The sequence below is a fragment of the Podarcis gaigeae genome (genome assembly GCF_964106915.1).
Source record: "Podarcis gaigeae genome assembly, chromosome: 13".
Taxonomy (NCBI): Eukaryota; Metazoa; Chordata; class Lepidosauria; order Squamata; family Lacertidae; genus Podarcis; species Podarcis gaigeae.
In genome coordinates, this window is record NC_139689.1 from 29,122,187 (window position 1) to 29,145,005 (window position 22,819).

The 22,819-nt window shown below is 45.9% G+C and overlaps 1 protein-coding gene across 1 annotated transcript in view; it reads left to right on the forward strand.

Annotated features, from left to right (window-relative positions):
- Window positions 1-22,819, forward strand: part of PPP1R1B (protein phosphatase 1 regulatory inhibitor subunit 1B) — a 50,938-nt gene that overhangs the window by 12,566 nt on the left and 15,553 nt on the right. The window contains exon 4 of the mRNA XM_083708869.1: window positions 10,889-10,964. Coding sequence (XP_083564995.1) covers window positions 10,889-10,964 — 76 coding nt within the window. The remainder of the gene's footprint in view (window positions 1-10,888; window positions 10,965-22,819) is intronic.

Genomic DNA, 22,819 nt, shown 5'->3' on the forward strand with positions numbered 1-22,819 from the left:
CAAGGGCATATCTGGTTTAATAGTAATTCCTTGTCCCCAGAGATTCCTGGAGATGTTGAGTTGCCTGTCATACAGTCATACCTTGGGTTACAGACGTTCGGGTTGTGTGATTTCGGGTCGCACACCGCTCCGAACCCAGAAGTACTGGAACTGGTTACTTCTGGGTTTCGGCGCTTGCACATGCGCAGAAGTGTTAAATCGTGCTTTGCGTGTGCGCAGAAGAACCGAATCGCAACCCACATGTTGCGGTGCTGCGGGTTGCGAATGTGCTTCCTGCATGGATCACGTTCACAACCCGAGCGTCCACTGTATCTCAGCTTTCTTCCATCCTGATGGAACAGCAGTTTGCACAGGCAGGATTCCTAGGTGCAGTGGTGTGGGGTGAAATTTTTCATAACGGAAACAGTTAGGGCCAGAGGAGCCTGCTTGCAAGTTCAGTGTAAGGTCAACATTGTGCACGCCTGAGTATTGCACCTCCCTCCCTAAACAGGGCAGAAGCTTCCTGGGCTTTGGGAAGGAGGTGCCAGGCTTCTGTCAGAATGCCAGAGCTCTGCTGCCTCCTTCCCAAAGTTGGGCAATCTTGGGAAGGCGGCAGGAGGGCTCTTGGGCCCCATCAGAGAGAGAACCAAGTAGCATGTCCCCATTATTCTTTTTTTATTGGTATACTAAGTGCCTCTTACTCAGGGCCGGATTTAGGTTTGATGAGGCCCTAAGCTACTGAAGGTAATGGGGTCCTTTATATGTCCAGCTGTCCTTGGTCAACAACAAATTGTCACTGTTTTTTTGTGTTGAATATATGCTGTATGGTAATTTATGGACCTAATAAGTATCTAAAGCCTTTTGCACATGTTGCCATGCAGCTAGTCCATGCAGAATGTAGGCACCCTATATATAGAAATGAGCAAACCAGTGATATTTTAGGGAGCAGGCTAGCAGCCCATTACTTACATCACAGGAGCCTACACAACACAAAACACTGTTGCTGTATATATGTTTTATTTTATATGTTTTTAATCTTGTATTTTGGAAATGTACATCCAGGTGTTTTTTTCCTTTAAATTTTTTGGGGGCCCCCAAGAGAGTGGGGCCCTGAGCTAGAGCTTGTTTAGCTTATACGGAAATCCAGCACTGCTCTTACTCAGCATTGCTTGGGAATTCTAAGAAACCAAGAAATCAGTGCTGTGCAAAAGCTTCAGCCCTCCATCTTAATTTAAAATGGTGCCCCATCGTATCCAAACATGGACAAAGACCTGCTTCTTGACCTCAGGAACCATCATGAAGACTTTGGTTCGGATATCTCAAGACGTGTCCAACTGCATAAAGAACAGAAAGCATTCCAAAATACACAGTAAATTTCACAGTAATGGCACGCCAGCTTTCTTTCAGGGAAGCTTGTTCCCCATCATTGATCTCTTTGGCTACACAATGATAGGATTCTGAGGTGCCCTAATTTTCTGCAGAACACATTCTGAAAAGCATTGCTGCATTATATTCTGGAGGAGTATGTTATATGCCGCCCAAAACAGCGTGCATTTTCCCTCTGCACATGTGTGTGTGTGTGTGTGTGTGTGTGTGGCTGCCAAGGAAGGAGGCTGCTTCTGAATTAAGTGCAGGTTGCTTACTACCCCTCAGTGCTGTTGCGTAAGCACAGCCAGCCTCCCCCTCCAAGTATCTATGGGTGTGAGGAGGCAGAATTCCTGAATATGGAGGAGTGGTTGACTTCCTTACTGCTTCTCTGAACAAAGGCTTAGAACATTTTAAGGTGAACTGTTTAACGTGGAAATCAAAACTCTGGCTTTTATGCAATCAGTGGGTGGGGAAATGGTTCCGCTTGAGGAATATTGCATTTTCGCAGCATTCAAGCTTCTGCTTGCATGAGTGTCAGAGACAGCGCATGAGAGCCAGTGTGGTGTAGTGGTTAGGAGCAATGGACTTGTAATCTGGGGAACCAGGTTCGCTTCCCCGCTCCTCCACATGCAGCTGTTGGGTGACCTTGGGCCAGTCACACTTCTCTGAAGTCTCTCAGCCTCACTCACCTCACAGAGTGTTTGTTGTGGGGGAGGAAGGGAAAGGAGAATGTTACCTGCTTTGAGACTCCTTAGGGTAGTGATAAAACGGGATAGCAAGTCTAAGGTTACCAGACGTCCCTGTTTCCCGGGGACAGTCCCCAGATTTACAAATCAGTTCCCATACAAAATCCATTGAAATTGAAAAGTTAGTTTCCCTGGATTTATTGGAAAAAATCTGGTAACCTCAATCAAATCCAAACTCCTCCTCCTCCTCCTCCTCCTCTTCTTCTTCTCCTCCTCCTCCTCCTCTAATGGTGGGTAGGAATTGTTGGTTCAAGGTGAATAATTCTCAAAATAGGGGGAGGTTGAGGTTTTGTTTATTTGCTAATTAGTGGATCAGTGTATTTATTTGTTTATCATTTGAGTATTGCTAATATTGCTTGTTCCGCCCCCCCCCCCCACGGATGTTATATGAAAAATTTATGTATGATATGATACCCCCCTTTCCCCCTATAATATTGTGAATTTTTCTTTGCTGTAAATCAATTGGAGACCTTCAAATGACAAGCGACTAATAAGTTTTAATAATAATCATGGTGAGCAACTCAGGGTTTATCCACACATCTGCTTGCCCCACTGCTCCCCCACCCCTAGGGAAACCCACTCTTTGGTGCTAAATCCAAACAAATGGCAATTGGGTTTTCTGCAGACTGCCGTTTGTTCCGATTTAGCTCTAAAGAGTGATGAAAAGTCTGGAAAGCATGGGATAAGGAGAAAAACACTTGGACCCATGCTTTCCAGGCCCAGGACAAACAGGAGTGTGGACGAGCCTTTAGCTTTGTGCACTGTGCTGAATAACAGCCCTTAGCTAGCAAAGAGGAAACTCACAGGAGAGCTGGAATGAATTAACCCAGGAATTCTCAAACTTTGTGCCAGTGCATGCTAATAAATTATTGTGGCGAGGTCAAGTAAATACGTAACAGAACCCAAAATACTTGATGAGGGGTGCTAGCTCGAATAAAATAACCACAAGACGCAGCGCATGACACCATTTGAATAGCAATGCCTATCAACTTGGGGGGTAGGCCCCCGCAAATGTATTACTGGGAGAAGGGTGAAGAGACTTCAGCCCTAGTTGGCTCCTACGTACTTGATGCAGTGAAGTCTGCAGCAGTGTAGCTAGTCGCTCAGGTGCCCGGGGGCAGCAAGCCATCCATGGAGGCGGGGTGAGTTGGGCAGGGTGGGGCACTCTGGGCAGACCTGCATGGAGTCCACCCACTGCTCCCTGCATGAGTCCCTGCTCTGAGGCTGCCTCTTTCCACCACCTTCGCTGGCTCACTGATTCTCCCTCATCTCTGCAGCAGAGCGTTCAATCACACTTGCAACAGAATCACAGCAAAATTATCCACCCTCAAAGCAGGCTGCACATGACTGGCGTCTCTGCTCAGGTCGGCATTGCTCAGGTCGGCAATTCATTTAGAAACTTCAGCAGGCATCAACTCTTGGCAACCTCTGAGACAGTTGCCAGGGCCCCAGCGCTCTGGCAGACCCACTGATACCTTGGGGTCCATTATTATTATTATTATTATTATTATTATTATTATTCTGGCCTGATGTTCTGAAAAGCAGCAGGTGACTCGATTGAGCCCCCTTTTCCTCCCACAGTGCCCCCAACCTAATATCGCTGTGAGAAATTAAGTGTGGTTATACCCATCAGCTAAGGAAGTCCATTGGGCCCACTGAGAGATGAGGGGGCCCACCCAGGGCCCGTTGCCCAGAGCCCCCACAAACTTGGCAGACACAGGAGAGGGTAGAACCCTTTGGAGGGAAGAAGTAAGGCTTTTGGAGTGTAAAAGTTTGTCCACATTTGATCATTATTTAGCTGTTAATCAAAATCCACCCCTGCACATATTTACATTTGTATAGGAAGCAAAACTTTGGGCTTTCCCATGCACACCAGTAGGCAATCCCTTTTGTGTTTGTCCTTGCCTTCTCATTTGCTGAGTCTATTGTGCCAGTTAAGTACCTACAGGGTGTGCATATAGATAGCTGTGCTTGGGGTTTGCTTGTTTTTTAAAAAGAAAATTCCCCACCCAAGAAGTCTGCAAAAGCCCACACTCAGGCTATTGCAAATTGCTTGTGCAGTTTTCTGCAAAGCTGAGGCATAGGAGCCAACTCCTAGGGGCCAAGATCTCTTTGACACCCCCCCCATAAAATATTTGAGGGGCTGGGGGCATTGGGCATTGTCATTCAAATGGTGTGTGAGTGCCAAGGCTTGTGATCAGTTATTTGGTGCAGGACGTACCGTATTTATTGCTCTATAAGACTCACTTTTTCCCTCCTAAAAAGTAAGGGGAAATGTGTGTGCATCTTATGGAGCGAATGCAGGCTGTGCAGCTATCCCAGAAGCCAGAACAGCAAGAGGGATTACTGCTTTCACTGCGCAGCGATCCCTCTTGCTGTTCTGGCTTCTGAGATTCAGAATATTTTTTTTCTTGTTTTCCTCCTCCAAAAACTAGGTGCGTCTTGTGGTCTGGTGCGTCTTATAGAGCGAAAAATACGTTACTTGCCCCCTCCCCAATACAGAATTTTATTCAGGTTGGCAACTCTGACTGAGGGATCAAAAGAATGTGTGTGTGTGTGTGTGTGTGTGTGTGTGTGAGAGAGAGAGAGAGAGAGAGAGAGAGAGAGAGAGAGAGAGATCTTCTAACACACCAGCAAACACACAGTAAATTCCATTGTGTGCAAACCCTGAGAGTGAAGTCAGAATGAGTGCTCAGTGAACAGTAAATAATCTACCCTCCCTGGATGCTCAGTAAGCAGGTTGTCTGCAAGCAACTGTTTCCCAGAACGTTTTTAAGATGGAGAGGGAAGAGAAGAGCGGCACAGCTGCCCTCCTGCCACACAGGAAGGCCACACCTGTGGCAAGCTGACACCCCCTGTGCTTTGAACAGCAGCCTGAAACTTAAACCCAGCACGTCACACTTTTCGTTGTCATTTATCTCCCACACTCGGAAAAGCTTCACCTGCTAAATTTCTGCTTCTGCCAAGCCAGATGAAATAGATGAGGCAGCCACCCTGTCCATCGGTGTGGCCTGAATAATTGCTCTTTTGTTTTTTGAACTGAGACATGAAAAAAGCCAGAGTTCTAAAAGGTGGCAGAGAGACACAGGACACAGTTTGAAGTGAATGTGTGAATAATCCTGTTGCTGAGAGAGAGAGGACTGGCTGACTTTAGAAGGCAGAGGTAGACACTTCCTTTCTTCAGCTGCTAGGTATCCTTCAGGCTCCCCCATTACAGACCCTCCAAATGCCCCTATTTTCCAGGGATGTCCCTGATTTAGAGAAGCCATCCCAGTTTCTGATTTCCTGGAATGTCCTGCTTTTCCCTATTTTCACTGGAGAAATGTTGGAGGGTATGGAGTTATTCGACTCCTGAGCTATCTGTATAGGGATTTTTTTTTTTAAAAAAAAGGTTCAGTGTTTTATTACATTTTTATACAGTGGTACCTTGGGTTAAGTACTTAATTCGTTCCGGAGGTCTGTTCTTAACCTGAAACTGTTCTTCACCTGAAGCACCACTTTAGCTAATGGGGCCTCCCGCTGCCGCCGCACCATTTCTGCAGTGGCGTAGCGTGGGGGTGCAGGGGGGCCGGCCACACTGGGCACAACATCTGGGGGTTAGGGAAATCCACGGGTTGGGGGCACAAATTACTTGCCTTGCCCCGGGTGCTGATAACCCACGCTACACCACTGCATTTCTGTTCTCATCCTGAAGCAAAGTTATTAACCCGAGGTAATATTTCTGGGTTAGAATCATAGAATCATAGAATCATAGAGTTGGAAGAGACCACAAGGGCCATCGAGTCCAACCCCCTGCCAAGGAGGTTAGCGGAGCCTGTAACCTGAAGCATATGTAACCTGAAGCGTATGTAACCCAAGGTACCACTGTATATGTTGGAAGCTCCCCAGCGTGGCTGGGGCAACCCAGTAAGATGTGTGGGGTATAAATAGTAAAATTATCATTATGGAATGGGGCGTCCCTACTTTCATCGGAGAAATGTTGGAAGGTTATGCCATTATTTCAGTACAGTGGTACCTCAGGTTACATACGCTTCAGGTTACAGACTCCGCTAACCCAGAAATACTACCTCGGGTTAAGAACTTTGCTTCAGGATGAGAACAGAAATCGTGCTCTGGCGGCACAGCGGCAGAGGGAGGCCCCATTAGCTAAAGTGGTGCTTCAGGTTAAGAACAGTTTCAGGTTAAGAACGGACCTCCAGAACGAATTAAGTTCTTAACCCGAGGTACCACTGTAATAGTAAGCGCGGGGGGGGGGGGGGGAGAACATGAAGGCCAGGGGACTGCAACAACTGTGAGACTCTGCGTCTCTTCATTGAATGCCCTTCACCTGGGCATTGCAATCTGCAATTCTGCTGCGCTAGAAGACCTTGGAATTTACTCAAACAAACAAAGAATGCCCCATTGGAAAGTCTGACTCTTGAGCTTATCCCACCCCTCTCTCACACACACAAACACAACCAAGCCTGCAGAGAAAATTTATTCCTGCTTGCATTTTTCCATGACTTCCCCTTGATCTTCAATCACATTAAATTCCTCTTTAATATGCGACAAAGTACTGTTCTGGAATGGGATCCCGGGGACAGCAAGTCAGGAGCCAGAAGCTTAGTGCCTTTGAGAAAGACTGGCTGCTTTTCAAACTCTCCCCATGACTTGTCTGTTGTTTTATCAGATTATCCCTTTAATCGCTGAGTATGCCGCCCCATTCCCCAGTTGGCAACTTGCTTTCCCCCCCTTTTTTCTGGGAGGGGGAGGTAAAGCCCTTGGCAGAGGTCAGACAGAATGCATACCTTTTTCACCTGTTTCCCAACCCCAAATTGAGCAGGGAACAAGGACATTTTCCAAAATGTGATCAGAGCTTTTGTCCAGTGAACAACAACAACAAAAGGGAAGGAAAGGATTTTGCTGGTTTCCAGAGCTGGTTAGATAGCTAACGGCTAACTTACATAGCAGTCAAAAACTGCTTTGAAAAAACTTTACTGCAATTAATCGTCTGGGTTTTAGCTCGTTCGAGTAATTAAATGTGAAAGTTATTTCCAAAATCTATATATTTTCGGATTTCTTTTTTTAAAAAGCTACTGAAATATTTAAGCTACCGAAAGAACGTGTGAGAACTCACAGTTTAATGCAAAAGAAAGGCCATCGTTTTTACATATGTAATAATAATAAAAAATCCTTCCATTCTGTATTACAGTTACATCAGAAGAACCAAAATAACCTCAACAAAGTGTGAACATAATTCTCAGCCCTGCCTTTCAAATATTTCCATCACCAATTAAACAACTAACACTTCAGTTGCTTAATTTTCTGATTAGAGGCTGCAAATTTAGTAATGCGGATCTTATTTATTTATTTATTTTTAGTTCCATTTAAGAAGCCCTGTCTAACGCCATAAACACCCTCCTTTCTCTGTGAACTGGAGTTCAGGGAGGAAGTGGGGCCAGTGAAATGACCTGCTTCGGGCAACACCAGGGAAGGGAGAGAAGGGTGGGGAGGGAATAGAATGGTGTCTAAATGATGCAGCAAGGAGACATTTCAGGGGAGGAGACTTTCCCAAGGGCTCTGCTTCAGGTCCCACCATGCCTTGGGCCAGCACTGGTGAGAAGGACAAAAGCAGATTCTCTTTTTCAAGAGAAGTACACTTCCTGCCACTTCTCAGGATCATTCCTGGGACCGTTTCAGCAGTAACCCTGCTCTTGCTTTTCCCAGAATGCCTCTGTCCACATCACCCCTTTCTTTTCCCTGAGGTAAACAGGTGTCATCACGATCCTCTAAGTATTACCGATGTGGGTCAACTGCCCTGTGCCAGAGGTTCTTCCTTGGGCCTTCCCCCCACCTCCAATAAAACTCTTTACTGTTAAAAAAAAACTTTACATTATTTTTTGTTGTTGCAGCTGTTCCCTCATCTGGTGCTGCATTTATTAACTTATGATAATGTTTATTTCACTACTTATTATTACATTGATATCCCATTTCCCCTTCAAGGGAAGCTCTTTGGTGTGGCACATGGTTCTTCCCCTTTCCCCATTTTATCGTCAAAACAACCCTGTGAGGTAGGCTAGGCAACTGGCCCAAGGTCAACCAGGTAGCTTCATGGGTTGAGTGGGGATTTGAACAATGATCTCCCAGGTTCTAGTCTGACATGCTAACCATTACACCTCAGAGGCTCTCAGGGGTGCTGACTTGAATAAATTATTGGGGTAGTCCAGGTAATAACCTGCCCTGCATAATCGATCACAAGATCACATAATCGATGCACACCATTTGAATGGCAAGACCCATCAACATTGGGGGGGGCAGCCCCTTCAAATATTTTATTGAGGGTGCGAAGGGACCTTGACCCCTAGGAGTTGGCTCCTATGAAGGCTCTCCTCCTGTCAAAGTGTGTTTTTATTTTTTTAAAAATAATACTTATTAACTTTCCATTTTATAACATATAAATACAATCTTTGTTTTTTTACAAAGTTCACAAGCTCAAAGGAGCTCGAAGTGATGTGAAAAAACAAAGTCACAGTGTGTTTTTAAAGGCTTTCTTCTCCATCACCGCATGATCCCAGCCAATCAGGGATAATGTTGTGAATGTGATGGTGTCATTTTCACCATTATGTCCTGCATTGCCCTCTTTCGTGGCATGAGGGGAAAGTAAATGCATCTCCACTGCTGAGGCATCATGTTCAACATGCTCTTCCTTGACATAAGACACTACAGTGAAACCATCACAGGCAATGTGTAGGCCTGGTTGTCTTGGCAACAAGGATGCCGTCTCTCCCCTCCCATCAAATCCTCACAAACCTTTTTGTATGATTTTCTCTCCGCCACCCCTATCCCACACGAAAGATGGGGCACTTGTGTATTAAAAGCAACTGCCTACCTCCTTTTGGCTCAACGCCGCTTTCCAAATCCGTTGCGGTTGTGCCTCTGCGCTGTGCACGAGGCAGTCTTTCAGGCAAGGTTTTGAGGTTGCCGAGAACAACATTACAGCCAAAACAAGCATCGCTAAACAAAGGGAAAACATATTTAAGGAAAACCGAACGTAATTCCAGACACTGCAAAGGAAACTTAAAAATAGCAACTCTCCCCTCTCCCTTTGTTTTATTGAGACACCTTGAACAGCTACAGGATGCTTCTGGCCCTATAAAAATTCTCTTGGGAAGTCTTGGTGGTGTGTTTTGCTTACACTCATCTGACCAGTTACCATATTTGGCATTGGGAAGGAAAGTTCACCAGTGTCAGATTAGGACACCTCTGTGTCTTTCTAAACAGGAAGTCATGTTATTGGCCAATGGGGCCGAGATTCCCATTTCTTGGAACGAAAGGGGATGCCTCGGTCCTTGCTGGAAAGTAGACTAGCCAGTGTAGGAGGTTAATTTTCTAGGTTTGTGGCCCTAGAGATTATCACAGTGACCACTTGCAAGGAGCCCATAACTAGGGATTGAAAGACTAGTCAGTTTCAGTTCTCTCATCTTCCAGTCTTAAACCCAGTTCTCCAGGTTTCTGGAGCAATTTGTTTTCACAAAATTCGGGGAAGTGCAAGCTTTGAAGCATAGCTGAATTTTGGCTGTCGTGTTGTTTTGGTGTCCTTAACTGCAAACTGAATCGAGTTTCCTATTTCTCCCGGTGACATGGCAGTAAACACTTACGCAGAGCTTTTAGGGCATAGCAACATAGAACGTTAAATGTTAAATGCATCATGGATATTAAATTATAGGAATTAGGGGTTCCTTCCAGACAGGTGTGTATTGTAGGCTGACAAGTGCTCCTTGCGCATGCAACTTTTTGGCAGAGCCCATGCAACGACATTGGTATCAAAATGCCAGCCCCTGTTCCCCCTGTAATAAATAATAATAATAATAATAATAATAATAATAATACTTTGGATTTTCCCATTCTAGGGTAAAACATCTGGTGGTGCTCTCCAGAAGTTGTTGGACTACAACTCCCATCATCCCTGACCATTGACCTTGCTGGCTGGAGGCTGATGGGCATTGTAGTCCAACAACATATGGAGGGCACTATGCTGCCTATCTTAGCCTAGACCCGTTTTTGTAATATTTAGAAAACAAGCATTTAGAAAAATCTTGCAGGCAGTAGGCACCCCCTCAGAAGCGTCTTTCTCCTTTCTTGCTCTTCTTAGATTATGACTGCTATATTATCGAAAAACATGGTGCACTTTCCCTGCATCCGAATTACCATTATAGTTACCTGCAGTTGTATGCAGATTGTACTGATGAACTCATCATCACATTGGCATTTATTTGTGTGTCCCTCCACAGGAGGTCTGGAGGGTGGCAACACGAGAATGGGCCTTTTCTGTGGTGACTCCCATTTTGTTGAATGCTCTCCAGGGTCACCTGGTTTCTTCATTGCATATCTTCAGGTGCCCAGCAAAAACATTTCTCTTCAACCAGGCCTTCAGCTGTTAATCGATTTATGGCCTTTGTGTGTGTGTGTGTGTGTGTATTATTATATAATATATCTTGTGTTTTATACTGTAAACTGTCCTGTGGTCTCTTGATGAAGGGAAGTATATAAATTTAATTAATTGTGATAGCTGTGTTGAAAACCGACAAGTTTCAGAAGCCATTTCCAATGTCAAAGAGTTGGGGAGCAGCCGCTGAAAACAAAATAAGAAATGCCTATCCAAACACTCAGAATCAAAGCCAATATTTTAATTTAACAAGTGTTTATATGTTGATTTGTTGAAAATAAAATATCGTGCATCATCGCTTTCCCCATTCTTTGGGAAAATTTTGGAGAGCTGTGCCTTTGACCTGATGACTCTTGTTTTCCTTTCCCAGAGAGCTTTGGGTGAAGGCTACCACCTTAAAAACAAAAGGAATGCCCCCTGTGTCTACACCCCACCTTCTCTTAAAGGTAAGGTAGCTTTGAATTGTTTGTGACTTGCAGTTTTCAGTGTTAATGCAAAAGGGCTTCCTTCTGTCTGTCCTGAATCGCCCACCATTTGTCTTCATTGGATGCATCTGCACACATACACACAAAGTTCTGGAATTTAATACAGTGCTGCCCCGCAAGACGAAAAACCCGCTAGACGAAAGGGTTTTCCGTTTTGGAGGCGCTTCGCAAAACGAATTTCCCTATGGGGTTGCTTCGCAAGACGAAAAAAATCTTGCATCCCCCCGCGGGGTTTTTTCGCTTTTTTCGCCCTTTTCTTAAGCCGATAAGCCACTTAACAGCTGATCGCTGGAAGCCGCTTGACAGCTGTAGCGCTAATCCGCTAAGCTGTCAATGGGCTTGCTTCGCAAGACGAAAAAACCTCTAGACGAAGAGAATCGCGGAACGAATTCTTTTCGTCTAGCGAGGCACCACTGTACCTTTTAACTGTGCGTATATTGGGACGCAGGTAGCGCTGTGGGTTAAACCACAGAGCCTAGGACTTGCTGATCAGAAGGCTGGCGGTTCGAATCCCCACAACGGGGTGAGCTCCCATTGCTCGGTCCCTGCTCCTGCCAACCTAGCAGTTTGAAAGCATGTCAAAGTGCAAGTAGATAAATAGGTACCACTCCGGCGGGAAGGTAAACGGAGTTTCCGTGTGCAGCTCTGGTTCACCAGAAGTGGCTTGGTCATGCTGACCACATGACCCGGAAGCTGTACACCGACTCCCTCAGCCAATAAAGTGAGATGAGCGCAGCAACCCCAGAGTCGGCCACGACTGGACCTAATGGTCAGGGGTCCCTTTACCTTTTTAACTGTGTGTGTGTGTGTGTGTGTGTGTGTGTGTGTGAGAGAGAGAGAGAGAGAGAGAGAGAGAGAAATTCCACTTGCAACTTCAGTCCACACATAATTCCCCAGAAAAACATTGACTATAAATGCCATCATCTTCGCAATCTCTTCTTCTTCTTCTTCTTCTTCTTCTTCTTCTTCTTCTTCTTCTTCTTCTTCTTCTTCTTCTTCTTCTTCTTCTTCCTCACAGTTGCATGAATCTCCCTTGCTGCTACCCCTCCCTCCGTCCCCCCCCCGTCCCTCAGGCTGCCGGGGAACTTGCAGTTCTAAGGAAACAGACTCCGCACGCACTTGATTTGGATATGCGAGGTGCCCCCTCTCTTCCCACCCTATGCTTTTATTTTTATATTTTTTCATAAAGAGTTGACAACTCCATCTGCTCAGAAAGCTAACCATTCCACAGCAGCGAAGGTGACCTTGGGCACACAGAGAGAAGGGCTGGGGAAGGAAAGGAATATGTGTGGGCGGGTGGGTGGGTTATGCATGAACCAAACTTTGCATTACCTTGCGCCGACTTTCTTCGTTTCAGATGAACAGAACCAAGATGCCAGGGAGATGGGGTGACTCATAGCAGTGTATGTGTGTACAGTACAGTATATAAAACAGGGAAGTGGGAATCTGATCTGGTCAGCAAGCAAGAACCTTATTCTCCCCTACCCCTTGATGGGTGGGCAGGGTCACCCACCTGTCAGTCACCCGATGATGTCACAATGGCATCAGGCGATGATCGTAGCTCTATGCGGCGCTTTGAAGTGCTGCTTATCAACAGGCTTGAAGCTGCAAGAGTGATGACTCCAAGCATCCTTTCCGAAGGACTGAGTTGCCCCATGGAGAACTCAGCCCTGAAGCGGATGCAGCAGACTTTTAAGTCACCCATCAGCTGTTGGGTGGTGACTTCAGGACTACTTTCTGCAGGGATCAGCTGCACAGTCGACATCTTAAGGCGGCCCTGTTCAGGGAAGTTTTTAATGTATGATATTTTAGTGTTTTCTGGTTTCTATAGAAGCCGCCCAGAGTGGCTGGGGAAACCCAGCCAGATGGGCGGGGTACAAATAATAAATTATTATTATTATTATTATTATTATTATTATTATTATTATTATTCCCCATGTGAAGCTTGGTCGTACAGCCTGCCCTACGCCTGGTGCCACACATTATGTGGGCATGGTTTGGACAAAACAGCCGCACAGGCCAAACTGGGACCTGTGTCAGGACAAATCTAGCCTTCAGGCTAGAGATTCCTCACCCCCATAGAAGACAGCTCCTAGTGGCTGAGGTCCCTTCAGCTCCCCCAATAAAATATTTGAGGGGGTCACCCCCCCCCCATGTTGATGAGCAATGCTATTCAAATGGTGTGCCTGAACTGCGTCTTGTGATCAGTTACGCTGGGTGGGGCTTACTTGCCCCCCCCCATATTTTATTCAAGTTGGTAGCCCTGTTATGAACTATACTTCTCTGCATTTCTCCTTAAGCCATGCAGCTTTTAAATGCTCCAGCCAGAAACATATAAAAGTTTAGTTTCTTTCCAAAAGGTCACATATTAAGGACAATCTGTTCCAAGCAAGGCCCAACTTGGAAGTGGAAGAGGATTAAATGAGCTGCTCCCCTGCCAGTCTCTCAGTGGCTGTACGGAGGACAGTCCTCTGTTTGAAGAACTCGCAGAGGCTGTCCTTTCAAAGTCCATTTTAAAGATAAAGGGTCTTGAATTCGCTAGCACCTGAGCAGCAGCCTGAGCAGGTACACAGACCACCTGGCCTCAGTTTCCCCACCATAGTGAGATGGCTCAGTTGGTTATAACATGATGCTGACAAGCCCAAGGTTGCAGGTTCGATCCCCGAATGGAACAGCTGCATATTTCTGCATTGCTGGGGGGCTGGACTAGACAATCCTCAGGGTCCCTTCCAACTCTATTATTCCATGATGTTTTCTCTTTCTCTGTAAACAGAGTAATTATTTCTTCAATTGCATTTATGCACAAAAATCAACACATGCCAGTTTTATGCAAGTCTCCCTCTTTCTTTGTGTGTGATGCATTCCCACTTTTTAAGCAACATGTGAGCAGCTTCTTCCAGCAAACAAATATATAGATATGAAAATGCTGGGAACTCGGAACTGTATGCGATTAATGTCACACAAAATCTGAGCCAGAGAGTCCTCGATTTGAGATTAATTCATAACGCTGGCCTGGATCCCTTTAAGTGGGTGCTTTGTTTCAAATGCCTTAAGTCAGATGTGCCCCCAAATCAGGCTCCTTTGGGGTAGATGTTGGTATCAAGAAAAGGCCACTGATAATTAACGGCAAATTACCATGATCAGGTTTGTCCTCCACAAAAGATGAGCCTCCAAGTGCCCCTATTTTCCAGGGACAGTCCTGGATTTTCAGAAGCCACCATGGTTTCTGATTTGATCCTAGCATGTCCCACTTTTCCTTAGGACGCCCCTATTTTCATCAAAGAAATGTTGGCTGATATGCATTTTGAACATACCAGGAAGAAGTATATAATCAATGTGACTCCCTCCCACAATAGATGCCCCTTCTTGGTCATCAATGAAACTTCCATTACATATTTCCTCAAGGAAATATCCACGTTGAAATCACTGCATAACGTTTCCCTCACTAGAGCATATTCTGGCATTGTTTAATAACCTCCCACCCAAGTAGGGATCTGAAGGCTGAAGGTAAAGCTTGAGTTTGACTTGAGTAATCCTTGGCTCCCTTGGGAAGGAAATAAACACAGGCCTTCCATTTTGAGTGGGAGAACCAAAGAACTCTGGTTTGCAGCTACATTTAACAGCGATGCAATGAAACCAGAGTCTGTTGAAACTAACATCAAGGTCTCTGCTTAGGAAGGCCTCTCTTTGCTGCTGCCTTCCAAAATATAACATTGACAGAAACAGCCGACGAGGATCACAGATGCTGGTTTCTTGAAAGCGCAATACCTGGAATTTCTGGAAGTATTCCAAACACTTCTTATTACCTACTTTACACAGAGAAAGAGAGAGACACACACACATTAAGCATCAGCTTGTCACTGCAGTTCCTTCCAAGCTCTGGGAGCCAGACTCAATCTAAATTATGTTTAAACTCACTGTCGGTCACGTTAGGAAAACATGTTATTGGCGTCACAGTTAAGCCAAGTGTTGGTCCCTGAGCATACATTAACATCACAGTCTCCTGGGCCATTTATCCCTGGCATGCTAATATTGTGCACACAAATGCCAATGGCCCAGTTCATATGTGATTCTGAGCACATGGAACACCATACAGGTAAGGTTTTTCTAAAACATGCCCCACATTGTACTTAAATTGAGCCTTGAACCTCCAACACATTGTACTTCTGACTGTTCATTCCCCAGTGCTGCTGAAATCTATGCAGCAGGAGGTTGCCATTGACTTCTTACCACCGATGTTTAGTTCTCATTGTGTCAACTTTCAACAGACAGTCCTTACTCATCCCTTCACAAAAGCAAGCCCTTTCTTTTTCGCTTTGACACATCACCTGGTAGAAATGAAAGGCAGCCGGTCGAAGCATGGATGTGCGCACACACGCAGAGCTTTCGATCCAGTCGTTTGCATTTTCCAGTTTTAGCACTAAGGTCAGCAGCAAGAACATCCACTCTCCCCCACCCCCTGAGTGACAAGTGGCGCTAACGTCCCAAACGGAGGTTGGAAGCGCCAAGGCAGTTGGAGGCCAACGTGTTTGACAACAAAGCCCTATTTAAAGACCTTCCCTTGTGCTGCGTTCCTCTTCCCACAATCTGCTGTTTGTGTCATGAGCGCTGCCAATAATCGGCAGCATTTCCTGTAGAACGCAGCCTGGAGAGGAGGGCTTCCCAGGAGAAAGGGAATGGCCGCAGCAGGATTCTCGACTCTCTTCAAGGCTCAAGGCCACTTTTGGGTGGTGATGGGGAGGGCAGGGAAGGAAGAAATTGTAAAGAAGGCTGTGCCAGGAATTCTGGAGAAAGGCGGATTAAAGTGGGAAATGATGCAAAGAGGAACAACTGAAATGAACATAGGAATGGGGAAATCAAAAGAGTTTTACCTATATGGAAGTTAGGCCGAGCAGAGTACAAGAGAGTGCTCTACAAATATGCAAGACGATTACTATATTATTAGCTAAGATTATGATTGTGGGTGCCACCGGACTGTCAGTAATTTGCAGGCAGGATTCAAGAGTGTGATACAACATTGGTTTGTGCAACTGATGTAGATGAAAGAGCTCTGGACCCCCTTCAAACGTCCTTTGTATTGTGCATTTATGGAGATTTCTGCTCATGATAGTATCGGGGAAGTTGTACACCAACCCACTTTCAGTATTGTTTGTGCCTGCAAATGTTTTAGGTGAACATAGGCCTTTTGCTCCAATCGGGACATGTCCAGTAGCTTTCTGCTGAAATCCCACAACTTTTTTTTTTTTTTAAAATGTTCCGGGGGTGAGGGATGGGGAGAGGGAATGTCCTCCTTTCATTGCACTATAGCACAGAATGCCCTTCCAGACCACAGTAATCCAGGAATGCTATGGTGGCATTGCGTAGCAACTAACAAAGCTGAATGATGTGTGGACAGTACTTTATAAATCCACCACCATTACAGTATTATTGCATCCAGAACATGTGGCAAAATACTGTACATATGCAAAAGCAAATCCACTAAAAAAAAAAAAGGTTTTTTTCCCATGTAGAAACATGACAAGGAAATGCATTGAAAGGTGTGGTTTGAAACAGTGACTAACAGGAAAACTTATAAAGACCCCACAAGCAAATCCGAATGAATGCTTGTTGTCATCCAGCCACCCTGAGAACAGATTAGATCAAATGTTCAACAAAGACTGGCAAACACCCGCATAGCTCAGTTGGGTAGAGCATGAGGCTCGTAATCTCGGGGTTGTGGGTTCAAACCCCAATAGGGGCAAATGATCCCTGTATTGCAGGAGATGGGACCAGATGATCCTCATGGTCCTTTCAACTCTATGATAAATTCTGTGGAAGCAAATTGGGATGAATGCCAGACATTGTACATGCCTTTAAAGTAGGGCATGGAGCTGCGGCCCTGGGAGGGGTCTGGATGTGGCCCTTCAGGCCTCTATGGGAATTCTCCCCAGGAAGAGAAGCTCACTTTGGTTCGAGCCAGTGCAGTTTTAATAATAATAATAATAATAATAATAATAATAATAATAATAATAATATATTTGTACCCTGCCCATCTGGCTGGGTTTTCCCAGCCACTCTGGGCGGCTTCCAACAAAGATGAAAAATACACTAAAATGTCACATATTAAAAACTTCCCTGAACAGGGCTGCCTTCAGATGTCTTCTGAATGTCAGGTAGTTGTTTATCGCTTTGACATCTGATGGGAGGGCGTTCCACAGGGCGGGCGCCACTACCAAGAGGGCCCTCTGCCTGGTTCCCTGTAACTTGGCCTCTCGCAGTGAGGGAACCACCAGAAGGTCCTCAGAGCTGGACCTCAGTGTCCGGGCAGAACGATGGGGGTGGAGACGCTCCTTCAGATATACTGGACCGAGGCCACTTTTTAGATAGGTGCCTGGGTCGTGTCATGGGTCAAAGGAAAACTCCCATCTCACAAGCCGTGGATCAGTCGGTCATAAACGGCTGGTGCCACAAACCTGACTGGTGTTAGGCGAAGGAGTAAATAGACTGGGCTGATAGATAAAACCAGAACTGGGGGGCTGGGGGCTGGAGATGAGCAGTGTTTGGAGTGCACATGCCCCCGGTACTGGAAATGCGCTGCCTGTCAGAAGAATGTGAGAAACCGCATGCCAGAATGGTGTGTGTGTGTGTGTGTGTGTGTGTGTTTCACATCCTTCCTGTTCTCCGACAGGGAATGCTCACTGCCAGTTGCTCGCCCCCCACAAAGTGCTGCACTCATCCATTTCCCGTCAGCCTTTGCTCTCATCATCACTCCCCCACACCTATTGTTCGCACCTGTCTTTCTCTAATTCTCTTCTTCTTCTCCCCCCTCCCCAAGCTATTTGATCTTCTGAGGGGGAGTTGGCACATTGCCTTCCCACACATACCTAAAGCTTTTACATTGTTTCGTGGCTGCTGCTTTTAAAGGGGCTCTTATCTCTTCTTCCTCCCAGGGAGAACTGGGGTGCGGGTAGGGGGGAATCTTGAGGCCGCGTTGGAAGTAATGAGCTGTAGTCTTGCACACAGCCACGCTTGTCCGCTCTCCCTTGATTTGGCAGGGGTGGAAAAGACATAACGATGATGAGATAAAATGTGAGGTGGTGGGGAGCTGGAGAGCTCACCTGCTTTTTCCCTGAAAAAGTGGTGTCTAGGAACCATGCACAGTCACCCAGCAGTACTGCTCCCTAATCCCTTTTTTATAGTTAAAAGTAGCTGTGGAAGCCTGAATTAGATTGGAAGAACTGCTTAACCCTTTGCATTCCAGCCATTTCCCCCACTAACCCCCCTTTCCTCCCCATGGTTGCTTTCCTATTCACGTGGTGGGAAGGGGAAATGATATAGGCACCTGTCTTCCCCCGCCCCATGGGCACAGGTGGACATGCCTGCAGATTAGCTCAGTTGGTAGAGCATGAGACTCTTCATCCCAGAGCCATGGGTTTGAGCCCCACGTTGGGGGGAAACAGATTCCTGCATTGCAGGGGGTTGGACTAGATGACCCTCAGGGTCCCTTCCAACTCTACAGTACTACGATTCTATGAAAAGCAAAAGGTGACCAATGCATAAAAAGAAAGGATTAAGCACCTCCCCTGCCCTGCTACTCTGTAGATCAGTGGTGGCCAAACTTGGCCCTCCAGCTGTTTTGGGACTACAACTCCCATCATGCCTAGCTAACAGGACCAGTGGTCAGGGATGTAGTCCCAAAACAGCTGGAGGGCCAAGTCTGGCCATCACTGCCATAGATCAAACATGCTGCCAACCTCCCAAAGTATCGTATAGCCATATAGCATCTTGCTTCTCCTTACTAGCATTCCTCAAGCTGTTGCTGACAGGACCCAGGTCCCTGGCTGGCTCTTCCTGCTGTGTTTAAATCCCTGTCTTCCTTTGAGGTGTGGCATATATTATTCTTCCCATCTAAGCAGCTTACAGGGCAAATACCCGGATGGCTGCCAGAATTAGGGCAGGCCCACCTGCCTCCCCAGGGCATGAGTGACAGCATTATAAGTGGAATTTATGTCTTTGTGTGCATGGTACTCTGCAGAGTACAAGAGGAAAGGGCATGTTCACATTACTGCTTCCTCCGCACCCAGCGCTTTTAATTTTTGAAGCTGCATTCACACAGCATTAGCCACAATCTGTATCAATCCTGCAGTTTTTAGTGGGATAGGAGAGAGCTGAAAAGAAATTCACATCTGGCAACTAATGCACCCCTTTGGTTTCAGATAGCACATGGGTAGACGAGTCTAAATAGGGGACGCGGGTGGCACTGTGGGTTAAACCACAGAGCCTAGGACTTGCCGATCAGAAGGTCAGCGGTTCGAATCCCCGCTATGGGGTGATCTCCCGTTGCTCAGTCCCTGCTCCTGCCAACCTAGCAGTTGGAAAGCACCTCAAAGTACAAGTAGATAAATAGGTACCACTCCGGCGGGAAGGTAAACGGCATTTCCGTGCGCTGCTCTGGTTCGCCAGAAGCGGCTTAGTCATGCTGGCCACATGACCCGGAAGCTGTACACCAGCTCCCTCGGCCAGTAGACAAGTCTAAAACAAATTTTCATGCCCCTCCATCAGCTATGGTGGCTCAGTTACCAGAAGTAATTTATTTAGCATTAGCTCTAGAAGTGCATACTCGATTCTCACCAAACTAAGCCTCTGAATGTATATTTTGCTCTAGGAGGCTTAAGGATACTTTTAGGCAAACTAAGATTCTCCATACTTTATTTTAAGGCTTTGGGGGCAAATGCAGAAGAGGACAAGGCCCTTGCACCTTCCATAGCTGTGCAGAAGGTGGAATTTCAGCCAGACAAGCAGACGCTGGTGAAGTTCCCTCTTCTGCAAAACTGTTCCCTGTCGCATCTGGACACTCTGCTTTGCATGGGTATCTTTTCGAGCTCATGTTGCCCTGGCTTCTATCTAGTCTTGGTCACCCCTGTCCTCAATAGCACAGTCATGTGGGGGAAACCCTTTCTGCAGATTTTGCAAAAGCCTGCTGTCAATGGAGGGAAGTGGCCTTGTAATCTTAGCTCCATGCGCCCTTTGTCCCTGGCTAATGCAAACACAAGTAACTCTAAGTCCTCCCTACAATGCACAAATCTGGGATGTCGACATGAGCCTTAAGCTTACGTTCTGACCCACAAGCAAGCTGCAGTTTCCCCTTCACAGAGCTACAGTTCCCAGCACCCTTTACACTTCCCAGAATTATTTGGGGGATCATTGTACCTTAAATGTGCTTTAGATGATGGTGTGGATCTGCCCTACAGCCCTTCTTCTCCTGGCTGTCCCATGGCTCCAGTCATTGGCCAGATAAACAGGTTTTTAAAACCAAAACAATCCCTCTCCACCCCCAGCAACCTCCATCAGGATGGCAGGTGGATTTCCACACTTTTAGGGTAAATAAACTACTTGGCTAAACACAACCCTATCCCTTTCAATCGAAGGATTTGGTTTTCAGATTTATACATTTCACTCCTGAACATGAACATGAAATTTATTACTGTCAGAGACCAGCTTGAGAAACACAAAGGGAACTGCAATCCCAAAAGCAAAACAAACATTTAAAACAATATACAACAATGGATTTTAAGTTTAAAGGTGTGATAGGCATATAAACACATAAAAACTTTAAAATAGACTACCTTAGAGAAATGACCCAAAGTCGCCTGTGGATCTGACATTGGGAATTTTCTTAACAAACTAGACTGAATCAGGGGAGGGTCTGCACCTACAGATCTGTGCACAGAATCTGGCGACAACCCGGGTCGTCTTGTGGTCTTTGCCTAACAAGATCAAATTTTTGCTTTACCGGAGGTCAGCAAGCCTCACTAGCGGGGGGGGGGGTCAATGGTTTCTCTATGTGCCTCATCATTAAAGGGACATCTAAAAAATATGTGTTCGGGGCTTCCTAAAGGACAGGCGGAAATTCTCTGGTCCTAAAGGATCCTTCCAAGACCAGCGAAGGCAGAGCTGAGCTTCTGGCAAGTGTAAATGCCCTTCTTGGATTTTTGGATACAAGAAAAAAGAGATATGCTGCTGGTGCAGTTATATATCTCCCGATTTCTACAATTTTGTAGTCGGGGCACCTTAAGCAGTCCTGTTGTCTCTCGGTGTCTATAATTCTTTGCCTAACCATTGCTTTTGCTTGGCCCAAGCCCGGTCTTAGAAGGGCTTGAGCAGTCGAAGGATTGCTGAGAAGCGATATGATAGCCACTTTCAAATATCTCAAGGGTGGTCACATGGAAGCTGGAGCAAGCTGGGGGGAAATGAACTAATTCTTATGCCCCACAAATAACCCAGAGATGCATTTTAAATAAAAGCACACATTCTACTCATGTAAAAACACCAGGCAGGCCCCACAAATAACCCAGAGATGCATTTTAAATAAAAGGACACATACTACTCATGTAAAAACACGCTGATTCCCAGACCGTCCGTGGGCCAGATTGAGAAGGCGATTTGGCCGCATCCAGCCCATGGGCCTTAGGTTGCCTACCCCTGGTCTAAAGTACCGTATGTTTGACCTTTGGTAAACGAACAGCAGGGCTTGTGTAAAGGAACGCAAAGGAAGGTGTGTCTGCAAAGAGGGTACGAAGAGGAAAAAGTTGACACTACAAAATAAAAAGCCTCTTCTGAACAAGGAAAAGATTCTCATTCTCTCTCTCTCTCTCTCTCTCTCTCTCTCTCTCCCCCCCCCCCTTGTGGCTATTTTTCTTCCCCAAACAAGGTGAATCACATTCCTCACTGAGGACTAGGTCCCTGCCAAGTTTATTGAACAAGGAAACCATTTTCCCCCTTTGTGCAAACTTTTCTATAGAACTTTAAGCCAGTTCAGGTGGTGTGGGAAAATTCCCGCCCTACCCTGCGTGCCTGTACTTTCTCAAAGAACTAATCTCTTCTTTTTCTAAATAAATGCACATCAATGTTCTTTTGATCCCATCAAAACCGAAGTTTCGTCTGTCAAATGTTAAGGTGCTCTTATTGTGGGCAGTTTTTCAAATTATCGCCTTCAGAGATTCTGTGATTGAAAAAGGGATAAGGTTAAAAAAACAAAAACCAACAACCTTGCTGATCAGACTTTTCAGCTGCCATGGAATGTTTAGGGACATTCTGATTGCTGAGGGTGAAGGTGCCAGATATAGAATTATTTATAACACTGTGGTATCTCTGAGAAAAACTGTAAGGTCGTTTTGGCTGGGGGGTGGGGGGAGATGTTGCAGTACCCTGGGTCAGGGAACGGTGAATGTTTCTGGCAGCAGGGGGAGAGTAGGAGGAGAGACTGGGTTATTAATGAGATTATGTCTGCTTTGGGGTTTGTCAGTTTTAACAGACCTGTAGATGTGGAAGCTGCAGAAGTGGCTTCTCTTGATCCTCCCCCCGCTCTGTCCCTTTACCCCATGCTCTGCTCCCCTCCAGCCAGATGAAGCAAACCAGCTGCTTCTGTGGCCCCCAAAAAGCTGGAGGGGAGGTGGGGCAACAGGATTCAGTAGAGAGTGGGGAGAAATGGAGCAACATGGCCACAGCTTCTTGTGCAGTTCTGGATTTGCCAAAGAAACAGGCATGATCTTAGGCTTGTGCAACCTAGGACCCCACAGTCCTGGATTTACAGAAGCCGTACCAGTTTTTGATTTGATGCTGGAATGTCCCGCTTTTCCTTAGGAGGTCCCTATTTTCATCAGAGAAATGTTGGAGGGTATGGAGTTATGCAACCCCCTTTAGAATACATCTGAAGGCAGCCCACTATAGGAAAGTTGTTTTTTAATGTTTAATGTTTTATTATGTTTTAATATATGTTGGGAGCCGCCCAGAGTGGCTGGGGCAACCCAGTCAGATGGGCGATGTATAGATGATAT